Genomic DNA, 11,236 nt, shown 5'->3' with positions numbered 1-11,236 from the left:
CAGGTCAAAGGTCTCCCGCCTTCACCTCCTCGTAGCACTGGCCACCAGCTGACACTAGTTTATTTTCTGTCCCCCACTGGAATGCCAGCTATGGGAGAGCAGGGAAGGGGCCGGGCTGGTTCACGCGTGGATGCTCACTTCAGATTTGTGGGCTGAATGAATGCAGGCACTTTTATTATCCTGTTACTGGTGGGGAAACGGACGCTCAAAGGGGCTAGGGAATTTGTCTAAGATCACTCAGCTAACCAGTGTGAAGATCCAACCCCAGGTCTGCTGCCTGTGGGGCACCCTTCCCCCCACTACATTGCATGGACTCCCCCCATTAGGTCCTGTCCTCACGGATCCAGGCTGGGGTCGGCTGCTAACTGTTGGGCTGTGGGACCTGGGAACAGCAGTCTAGGTGGTAAGGCCTATGCATGGTGGACCCTGCCTCTGGTCTATAAATCCCCATTTATGTATGACATAACCGATGGAGACAGGCAGGTGGCCCATCTGTACGGGCTTTTGATAAAGGTCTGGTTGGGGGCAGTCCCTCCCCCATCAGCTGAGGGGCCATGGGGCTGGTCTTTGAGATTTGGCTGGGGGGAGATGAATGCAGAGACCCTCCCCTCCCCTTGGTGGCTCCTCCCATCCACCACAGCCTTCCTGATGGTGATGGGTCCTCCAGGCACGGATCCCCACTCTGCTGGCACAAAGGGAAAAATGAGGAGAAGCAGGCCTGGGAACCCGGCTGGCCCCTCCCCCATCCCCAATACTGCTGGACCAAAACGGTCCTGCAGCCTTAGGGCCGAAGGCTCCTGACTGGCCAGGATGAGAGAAAGTAAGTGGGCCTCAGGGGCCCTGCTATGGGGTAGAAATGGGTTGAGGAGGGACTGGGCACAGGGGCTGGCTCCCAAAGAAATCCCACGTCCTACCTCAGCAGAGCTCCCTGAAGCAATCATCTCTCAGGACATGAACCCAGACACGGACGGCACAGAGCCCTCCTCCCCACTATCCACCGCTGGGGCCACCTCCTCTGCAGGCCATGCTGGTGAGACCCCTAGACCCCACAGAGTAAGCCGTCCCAGACGCCAGGCCTAACCCTCACAACAGGTCGGGTGTGACATTCCTGACCTGAGGGCTGGCAGGGCAGCAGCCGGTGTGCCAGGGGCACCTGAGGAGCTTCATTCCTCTCATTTGCCCTGAGGCTCCTGGTTTAGCCACAGCCCAGCACGGCCCTGTCCAAAGATGCCCTCACACCTCCCCTGTCCCAGGCTCCACAGACACCCATCCAGCATCTGGCCCTGGGAGAGCAGCTCCCTTTGCCCTTCACAGGCTCCTCCCCTCTTCCTTTACCCCAAGACCTTCTTGCATCTCTAGGCACCCTCTCCCCCTCAGGCCAACCACGCCCTGAACCAATGCCCTGCTGGGACCCCAGTGGCCCTTGAAATAAAAGACCCAGACTGTGTCAAACTTGGCTTTACTGGAATAGAGAAAATAGGCAACAGGAATCACACTTGATGCTGGCAGCTCTAGGTCCCCTGCTCCCAGCCCTCTCAGCCCCAAGGCCTGGGGGACTCCTGCCCCCATGGGGCTCTCCCACTTGTCTGGACCGGGAGAGGCCTCCCCTTTGGAAAACTGCATGGAGCGGGAGCTTTCAATGTGCATTTCTCTGCCAGCTTCATAATTAGCAGCAAGTGCCCACAATGACAGCAACAGCAACAAGACTGAACTTAACATCTCGGGAAAGGACGCGTAAAAGAGTAAACCAGACCCACGGCGCCACATGTTAACAACGGTCCCACGAAAGAAGACACGAAACTGGTGTGCCTGGCCACGCGGCACCAGGGGCAGGCAGCAGATCCGCGGGAGGCTGAGAACCAACTGAACACACATGTTCACATTCTCTGGGAGGACAATCAACCAAAGGTACCGAAAGAGAAAACATTTTAAAAAAGCAAAGAAAGCCTGCTTCCCGGCCCTGAGTGGACACCAGGCCAGACACGGCGGGTGGCAAGGGCCAGCTACTACCCGGGCTAGCCAGTGAGCTCCACGGGCAGCTCCCGGCCACAAAGGGCCTCCCACTGGCGGGCCAACAGCGAGATGAGCTTCTCTCGGCTCTCAGCGCTGGGGACAAACACCTGCCACTGGACCTCACGGCCCTGGCCGCCTCTAGCTGGGCCACCTGGCACCTCCCCAAAGTGGTCCAGGGTGACGCTACCCATGAGGTCGTGGCCCTGCACGTCGTCAAAGACCAGGGTGAGGGCCTGTGGGTATGTCTGATAGCCCATGAGCACGCGGTCCAGGTCCCGGATGCGGCGGCCGTCGTCCAGCCGGTACCGGTCCCTCTGTGGCGGCTCTTTGGCAAACTCGGGCAGCGGGTAGTGGACGAAGTCCTCGTCCAGGAGGAAGATCTCGGCGCTGGTGAGCAGGAGCGTTTTGGGGCGCAACATGCCCCTGCAGCGCCCAGATAGTGGTGTGCCCACCTGGAAGGCCTGCACATACAGCAGGATGCTGAGGGATGGCGCCTTCTCTGGGTCAGCCACCTTCTGGGCCACAGTGAATGTCAGGTCCCCAACCTCCTCCTCACTGGGGTAGGTGAACTTGACACGGCTTGAGTGGATCAGCTCATAGTTCTCCATCTTCCCTGCAGAGAGAGACGCCACCGGGGCTGCAGCCTGGAACTGGCCTGTGGTGGTTCACCAGCAGCCCCAAGCCACCCAGAGACGGCAGCATGAGTCACGTGTCTGTCAGAAGTGGGAGAGAGCACTCCAAGCCCCCACCCTCAGGCAGAGACCCTCAGGCCAGCAGCTCAGAGAAGAGCAGACACTGAGATGCTGAACGGTTGTGGATTTGCCAGGCCAGAGACTCTGCCATGGAAAAGCCATGGAAAACCCTAGCTGACTAAGCAGAAAAAGAGAGAGAGAGAGAGAGAGAGAGAGAGAGAGAGAGAGAGAGAGAGAGAGAGAGAGAGAGCTAGAAGCAGAGAGGGTGCTGCGGCACAGAGAGGTTGTTCCGGGGCCTGCTGCAGCCCTTGGGGTTGGCGAGGAGACCCGAGCTGGGTGGGGATACCTGTGGTCTTGTTTCCAAACTCAGAGTAGAAGTCTTTGTCGACAGGCTCAGGTGAGGGTGTGCGTTCCAGCAAGGAGAGCACGGCCATGAGGTGCTGGAGGAAGCAGTGTGTCAGGTAGCTGTCCCGTGTCAAGCATGTAACCACCTGCGCCGGAGAGGAGCCTGCGGGAGAAGGGGCCGGGCACGGTTGCAGGCTGCTACTCCCCCCAGCCCCATCCCCACCCCTGGAGCCGTCTCTAGTCTCTAGCAGGTTAGCCTGGACCTGAGGACCACAGAGCCAGGGTCAGGAGGACCCACTTGAGGAAGCATCACGGGGCCTGGGGAGACGGCCATTTCTCAGGCCGGAAGGGCTGTAACATTTTTCTGGAAGGGGATACAGAGGCATTAGGGAAAGAGCTTAGCTTTCTCTCTTCAGGAAGTATGAGTCAGAAACATCCTGCCCGTGAGCCCAGGGCCCACTCTGCCCGCCCACCCAGCACTTTGCCGCCTCTGTCCCCAGCCTCTCGCTCCAAGTCCTGAGGGGTGAGTTCTGCCCTCTCAGCAGTTCCTGAAGCTGCTTCCTCCCGCTCCGGTGAACTGGCTTTTGAGCAGATAAACTCTGCCTGCGATAATGCACCCACATATGAAGGTGGAAGCCCACTGGTGACACTGGCCTTCACCCAAAATAGGACAAAAGCACAGTGGCCACTCACCCGTCAGCCGGAAATACTGGTCAAAGAGTCCAACGTTGACTACATGCAGGTCGCTGAGTTTTAAAACAAAGCACTGAGAGATGTGGAAGGGACTGTTGTTGTAGTCGGCGTTTTTCTGATGCCAGAAATCTGTGGCAGACAGAAAGGGCGCGAACATGGTGGTGGGCGTGCTGGGTGAGCACAAGGTTCCCAGGTGTGCAGCTGCGTGGAGCAGGAACGGGCCCCCTTGATGGCCTGGCCCACTGAGGCCTGGCAAGGAGCCCCCGCCACCTCTGAGCACACATGGCCTCGGGGAAACGTGTTTTACAGTCTGAGCCTTGCCTGGTACGCTGGAGACACCAGGAGCCCTAGGACAGGGCACTGGCTAAGGCACCCACCAAGGCCCCAAGGGGCAGAGGCTGCCCAACACCCCCCCAGCACGCCTGGGTCCCGGGCACTCACAGGGCCTTACTGGGCGCTTTCACGCCTGGCCTCGCATCCCATGTGGCAGCTCCAGGAGGAAAGTGCTGTCATCGCCCCCCTTCCTCAGAAAAGAGATTCTTGGCCCAGTGCAGCCAAATCGCTGCTGCCTGACGTGGCACAGGGGCTCTAGAGACAGAACCCCGCCCATCCCCTCAGGCCCCAGTGCCCACCCTGCAGCGGCTCCGAGAAGTAGCGGCGGAGGCCATCGTGCAGCACAAAGTACACGGCCTTGGTGGAGAGCAGCACGCAGGCGGTCACCTCTAGCCCCGGGGTCTGGTAGAACACCACCGACGACCACAGGAGGTGCCGCAGCTCCTCGTTTTCCACCTGGACACAGAGGGGCCGGGTTGGGGCCTGCAGGAGAGCAGGGCGGCCGGGGCACACAGCTCCTCCTCCAGGCCTCTGCGGAGGGTGGCCTCCGCCAGCCCCACTACCCAGTGACCTGCCGTCCCAGGGACGGGCCCACAGCCTTGGATGGGGAGGCATGGGACCTCTACTGTGTCTCGTCAACGTATTTATAAACTCCGAAGCAGAGAGGTGGTGAGGGATGGGAGACGGTGTGCCGTGGGGTCTGCCCGGGGCCCGAGGCTAGGAATGGCCACAGGAGGAGGCGGTGATGGAGGGAACAACTGGCCAGGGAAGGGCACCCCAGGTTCTCCCTACTCAGGCCCTCAAAGCTGTGAACAGCTGAAGCTGGGGGAAAAGCCAGCACACATAAGTCTGGGAACCTGAGGCTAACCCCAAGATGAGCCTGCTGGGGCCCCAGGACGACAGTGCCGCCTTCCTCCACAGGTGCGCTGGCCCTACCTCGGCAACGCTGCTGTGGAAGAACTCGACGATGGCGCTCCCCTGCAGGCTGGCGATGTGCCGGAGCGACGGGCAGGCGGGCAGGTGCGAAGGGATCTGATTCTCCTCCGACGTGGACCGGATCAAGTGCTCACTTGGGTACTGGGCGGGGGCCTCCACTTGTGCTGGGGCCTCCGCTGCCGGGGCTGAGGCCCCCACTGAGGCCTCCAAAGGGGTCTCTGCTGAGGCTGGGGCCTCCACTGGGACCAAAGCTGGCACTGAGGGCTCTGCCGGAGCTGGGGTCTTTGCTGGGGTTAGAGCTGGGACCTCCGCTGGGGCTGGGGCTGGAGCTGGAGCCTCTGCCGGGACCTCCTGGAGATGCTGCTCATTGCTGCATCTCCCAATCCCCCAAGAAAAACCATATTAACACATGAGTCCCAAATACAGATTCACATCCCACGTGTAACCTCAGTGTGAGGGAAACGCATGTACCACACACTACCTCTGGGGTCATCTGGGGATTTCATCTTGGCTCCTTATGGGAAGACCAAAGAGCAGAGAGAAAGTGCCGGGGCCCTTTCTCTTCGGGGGGAGATGGGAAGATAGGGCAGGGCTGAGAAAGACAGATGTGGCTCATGGACTGAAAAATCATTTTGAGAAGGTGGTAAAGGTGTCAGAAATGCCACTACAAAGTCCAGAGCACAGACCAAGGTGCCCAGGGCTGGGACCTTGGGGAACATGGAGTTGAGAACCAAATACTCAAACCGCTCCTCAGTTTGCCTTCGAGGCCTCCTCAGGTAGCCCGGGATCTCCCCCCACTCGGCCACCACTGCATGTGGCCACACTGGGTTTTCTCTGGTCTGTTCCAAGCATGAGATCAAACAAGCTCAGAAAGAACCCTCACAGAAGTCTGGAGCTCCCTGCCACCAGCCTACATGCCCAAGCTCATGCTGGTGGGGAGTCCTGGATGGCATCCTCTCAACTGGACAGTCCAGCTGTTGAAAGAGGTCCCTGGGGCCCTGATCTTGCACTGGGCCAAATGCCCCCAAGCCCTCTGGGCTGTCCTCCTGCTGTCTTGGAGCAGAGATGCATCTGCTGGGGTGAAGCAGAGCGCCTGCTTTCTGCATGCAGTCCCTACTGTGGGCAGGGTCCAGCCAGGCTTGAGGGTGGCAGGGAAACTGAGACAAAGTGTCACCATCTGAAGCCTCATCATAGGGGCAGGGAGACGGAGAGATGGCCATGCAAGGCCGCCTCTGGCATAAGGGGCTCTCCAGTACCTGGAGGCATCAAGGGTCTCTATGGAGAGCATGGAACTTGAGCTGGGCATAAGATGGGGTCCCTGATTCAGCCAGGAAGATGCTGGATGACCTTTGGGAGCATCAGTTGAGGGGCTGGGTTGGAGAGAGAAGGCGTGAGATGTTGGGGTGAGGGCAGGGTCTCCACTGTCCACCAGGATGGAAGAGAAAGTGAGCTACACCGTGTCTCATGGGACAGGAAGGCCAAAAAACAAAGGGCTTTCTTGCCCAGGTAGGGAAGCCCCAGCATACATGAAGTTGGGAGCAGTAATAGGAGAAAGGGGCACCCTGAAGGGCACAGGGTGCCTCTTGAGCCCCAGGCAGGGGTGAACCTGTGGGTGTGACCATGGCCCCACACAAGCCATTATATGCCAACCCCAGGCGGCCCTGAGAGAAGCCAGGCTCGGGGGCAGAAGCAGGGGAAGGAGAGTAAGGAAGAGGACAGGGCTGGGCTTTCCTGGTGGAGCAGTGGTTAAGAATCCACCTGCCAATGCAGGGGACACGGGTTCGAGCCCTGGTCTGGGAAGATCCCACATGACGCAGAGCAACTAAGCCTGTGCGCCACAACTACTCAGCCTGCACTCTAGAGCCCACGAGCCGCAACTACTGAGCCCGCGTGCCGCAACTACTGAAGCCTACGTGCCTAGAGCCTGTGCTCTGCAACAAGAGAAGCCACCACAATGAGAAACCTGCGCACCGCAGTGAAGAGTAGCCCCCGCTCACCACAACTAGAAAAAGCCCGCATGCAGCAACGAAGACCCAATGCAGCCAAAAATAAATTAAAAAAAAAAAAAAAGAAGAGGACAGGGCTGCCAACTCCTCCCCTCTCTGCACTTCACTCTCCCTCCAGAAGAAAAGGAGCTTTGCACAAAGTGACCACCCAGCTCACACACTCAAACCTTGCTGCTCTCAGCCAACAGCTTCCTTTGGAACGGACTCACAAAATTACACACAGAGAGGGCCCCTGAGCAACCCAGGTCTTCCTGAGAAGGCGTGTGTGGCTCACCAAAGGGTACGCGCTTGGAGCTGGGGGTCAGAGGCAGGTGGTGCCTGAAGCAGCCCCCTGGCTCACAGAGCCAGCCACGGGACTGCGAGCCTGGAGGCGAGGAGGCATGGGTGATGCCTAGAGGCCATGCTTGGACCCAGTGGAGAGGGCCAGGCAAGGTGGGAGCAGGAGCCTGGGGACCCAGCCACACAGGACTCTAAATGGCAGAGAACTGGGCCAGCCTGGCTTTGTGGAAGGACAGCTTTCCTGGGCCTCTTCTGAAGCCTTGGGAGATAAGGAGCAGCCCAGCACCAAGCCCCAAGCCCGAGGGAGCCAAAGGCAATGCTGAGGGGTGCTGGAGATCTGGGTGAAGTGATTGGTCTCAGCCAGCCTCCCGCCCCCTGGCCCCCAAAAGCCCATGCTCGGTCTTACCGGGCCCCGTCCTCGGCAGCCTGGCCATCCACAGGGGGGCTCTGAGGCCTGCCCCCAGTTGCAGGGGTCTTGGCGATGACTACAGTCTTCAGGTCCTGCAGTGAGGCCCGCAGCTGGTTGTAGATGCGCAGGAAGTGGAACTTCTCATGGGGCAGCACGAAGATGGCGGTGACAAAGCGGTAGCCCACAAGCAGCTCAAGCACGTGGCCATCTGCGAAGGCGCCCCTCGGCTGAGTGCAACTGCGTGTGGGGTCCAGAAGCACAGTGGAGAGCGGCACACGGCTAAGCTTGAAGCTGTTGCGGTTGCGGCAGTTGTGGGTGCCACGATTGGGCATGGGGTTGAAGTCGGCCTTGATGACGTTGAGGTGCTGGGGTGTGAGCAGCAGCCAGTAGGGGATGGCAGCAGACTTGACAGCCTCGGAGGGTGCACAGCAGGAGCGCCGCACGGCAGAGCACAGCGTGCAGCTGGCCCACTCGATGTTGCCCGAGTAGTCCCCGGCGGCTGTCTGCACCATGCGCTTGTCACTGTAGACCAGGTACACAGGGAAGCAGCCCTGGCTGCGCTCCTGGCAGCCGCCCGCCACCTTGTAGAAGGTGAGCAGCTGGCGCAGGAACTCCTGCAGGCTGGTGTGGCTGCCATAGAGCACGGGGCTGCACAGCATGGCCATGTGCTGCGGGGCGAAGCAAGAGCGCAGGTCAGCGTGGAACTCGTGCAGGTTGGCGGCGTCTGAGATGATGAAGAGCGTGTTCTCGCTGTGCCGCACCTTGAGCACCAGGCACAGCTCCGGCATGAGGAAGCCAAACTCGGTGAGGTCGCCGTGCGGGAAGCAGAACACAAAGCGCAGGGAGGAGAGGATGTGCTGGCTGCTGCCCCGCGACTCCTGGTGCGGGATCTCAAAGACGGCGACGCCAAAGTCTGTGAGCACAAGGCAGGCAGCAAACTGGCGGATGCTGCCCTGCACGTGGATCAAGAAGCACCAGAGCACCTTGAGGATGCGGATGTGCTCCAGCAGGAAGTCCTCATCTGCGCCCAGGGCCCACTCCAGAGCCAGGCGCTCCTCCTCGCCCTCCTCCTCCTCCTCTTCTTCTTCCTCTTCTTCCTCTTCCTCTCCTGGCCCACCCTCTTCCTCTTCCTCCACATCCGGGGGCCCCATTTCAAAGTAGCGGTTCTCAGTAACATCCTCCTCCTCCTCCTCATCATCCTCGCCCTGCTCGCCCTGGCCCTCCTCTCGCTGGTTGGCAGCCTCAATCCAAGCAGGCAGCTGCCGCTCGATGGCCTGCCGGATGAGCGTGCTCAGGCGCTGGATGAAGTCCTGGTTGGTGGCGGTGTAGCCAATGCAGGTGAAGGGCAGGAAGATGATCTGGCCGGACCCTGGCACCACCTGGACCTCTGGCTCCGCGTGCTCTGGGCTGTGTGGGGAGAAGCCAGGTCAGTGACATGCTGGGCTGGGATGCCCCCACCTCCCATGTCCGGTCCTGCTGCTGTCCCCTGGCCCTGAAGAAGCAACCCATGAGTCTCCCAAGCCTCCTAAACAGCTGAGCCTGGTCCTAGCAAGCACCCTGGTGGGGAGCCGAGGTGCTGGAAGGCTGGGGCCACCACACTTCCAGGGTCCAGACCACAGGCATCCAACACAATCCTGCGCACATCATGAAGACTTCTCAGTCCTTCAGACGCTGGCCACAAGCCCCAAGGGCAATGAGTGCTCATGGGTATGGACTAACTTGACAACAGTCCCCTGCAGGGGCACCCAGTCGCCTTCACAGGTGAGAGGCTTGGGGAGTGGGCTGGGGGTCTTAGGACCTTCACATTTAAATTCAAGCTCCTTTAGAGACAGGTAATCTACCTGAAAAAGAATTCAGAGTAATGATGATTCAAAATCTCAGAAAAAGAATGTAGGCACAGACCAAGAAGATACAAGAAACGTTTAACAAAGAGACAAAAGATTTAAAGAACAGAGATGAACAACACAGTAAGTGAAATGAAAAACACACCATAAGGAATCAGTAGCAGAATAACTGAGGCAGAAGAACAAATAAGTGAGCTGGAAGACAGAGTGGTGGAAATCACTGCCACAGAACAGAATAAAGAAAAAAGAATGAAAAGAAATGAGGACAGTCTCAGAGACTTCTGGGACATTAAATGCACCAACGTTCACATTATAGGGGTCCCAGAAGAAGAAGAGAAAGGGAAAGGGCCTGAGAAAGTATTTGAAGAGATTACAGCTGAAAACTTCCCTAACATGGGAAAGGAAACAGTCACCCAAGTCCAGAAAGCACAGAGTCCCATACAGGATAAACCCAAGGAGGAACACACCGAGACACATATTAATCAAACTGACAAAAATTAAATACAAAGAAAAAATATTAAAAGCAACAAGGGAAAAGCAACAAATAACATACAAGGGAATCCCTATAAGGTCATCAGCTGATTTTTCAGCAGAAACTCTTGAAGGCCAGAAGAGAGTGTCACGAGATATACATACATACATACATATATATATATACACACACACATATATATATGTGTCTTTTAAATATCTTTATTGGAGTATAAGTGATGAAAAGGAAAAACCTACAACCAAGACTACTCTAACAAGCAAGGCTCTCATTCAGATTCGACGGAGAAATCAAAAGCTTTACAGACAAGCAAAAGCTAAGAGAATTCAGCATCACCAAATTAGCGTTACAACAAATGCTAAAGGAACTTCTCTAGGCAGGGGGGTAAAAAAAGAGGCCACAATTAGAAATAAGAAAATCACAAATGGGAAAGCTCACTGGTAAATGCAAACATAAAGTAATTAAGTAGGAAATCACCCATACACAAATATGATGTCAAAACCAGCAACCATGAGGAGACTACAAATGCAGAATATGGGAACTGCATTTGAAATCAAGAGACCAGCAACTTAAAACAACCTTGTATGCAGACTGCTACATCAAAACCTCATGGGAACTGCAAACCAAAACACTAAAATAGATACACACACAAAAAAGAAAAAGCAACCCAAACACAACACTAAAGATAGTCATCAAACCATAAGAGAAGAGTACAAAAGAAAAAGGGAAGAAAGAAGACCAACAAAAACAAATCCAAAACAATTTAAAAAACGGCAATAGGAACAAACGTATCGATAATTACCTTAAATGTAAATGGATTAAATGCTCCAACCAAAAGATGCAGACTGGCTGAATGGATACAAAAACAAGACCAGTATATATGCTGTCTACAAGAGACCCACTTCAGACCAAGAGACATACATAGACTGAAAGTGAGGGGATGGAAAAAGAGATTCCATGCGATGGAAATCAAAAGAAAGCTGGAGTAGCAATACTTGTATCAGAGATAAGAAAGGACACTATATAATGATCAAGGGATCAATCCAAGAAGAAGATATAACAATTGTAAATATATATGCACCCAACATAGGAGCACCTCAATATATAAAGCAAATGCCAACAGCCATAAAAGGGGAAATCGACGGTAACACAATAACAGTGGAGGACTTTAACACCCCACTTACACCAATGGACAG

At 56.5% G+C, this 11,236-nt stretch overlaps 1 protein-coding gene across 3 annotated transcripts in view; it reads right to left on the bottom strand.

Annotated features, from left to right (window-relative positions):
• Positions 1 to 1,442: 1,442 nt before the first annotated feature.
• The window catches only part of NISCH (nischarin), a 42,516-nt gene continuing 32,722 nt past the window's right edge, over positions 1,443 to 11,236 (bottom strand). The window contains exons 16-22 of one of the 3 annotated variants that reach the window (XM_060022643.1): positions 7,704 to 9,113; positions 6,269 to 6,382; positions 5,013 to 5,382; positions 4,376 to 4,532; positions 3,744 to 3,872; positions 3,052 to 3,213; positions 1,443 to 2,626 (exon numbers count right to left, since the gene is read on the bottom strand). In XM_060022643.1, coding sequence (XP_059878626.1) covers positions 2,016 to 2,626; positions 3,052 to 3,213; positions 3,744 to 3,872; positions 4,376 to 4,532; positions 5,013 to 5,382; positions 6,269 to 6,382; positions 7,704 to 9,113 — 2,953 coding nt within the window. In that variant the 3' untranslated portion in view covers positions 1,443 to 2,015. Of the gene's footprint in view, positions 2,627 to 3,051; positions 3,214 to 3,743; positions 3,873 to 4,375; positions 4,533 to 5,012; positions 5,389 to 6,268; positions 6,383 to 7,703; positions 9,114 to 11,236 lie in introns of all 3 variants that reach the window. The other 2 variants (XM_060022640.1, XM_060022641.1) reach the window with 2 other exon arrangements.

Source organism: Delphinus delphis, chromosome 10, assembly GCF_949987515.2.
Source record: "Delphinus delphis chromosome 10, mDelDel1.2, whole genome shotgun sequence".
Taxonomy (NCBI): domain Eukaryota; kingdom Metazoa; phylum Chordata; class Mammalia; order Artiodactyla; family Delphinidae; genus Delphinus; species Delphinus delphis.
This window is presented reverse-complemented; position numbering and strand designations above follow the sequence as displayed.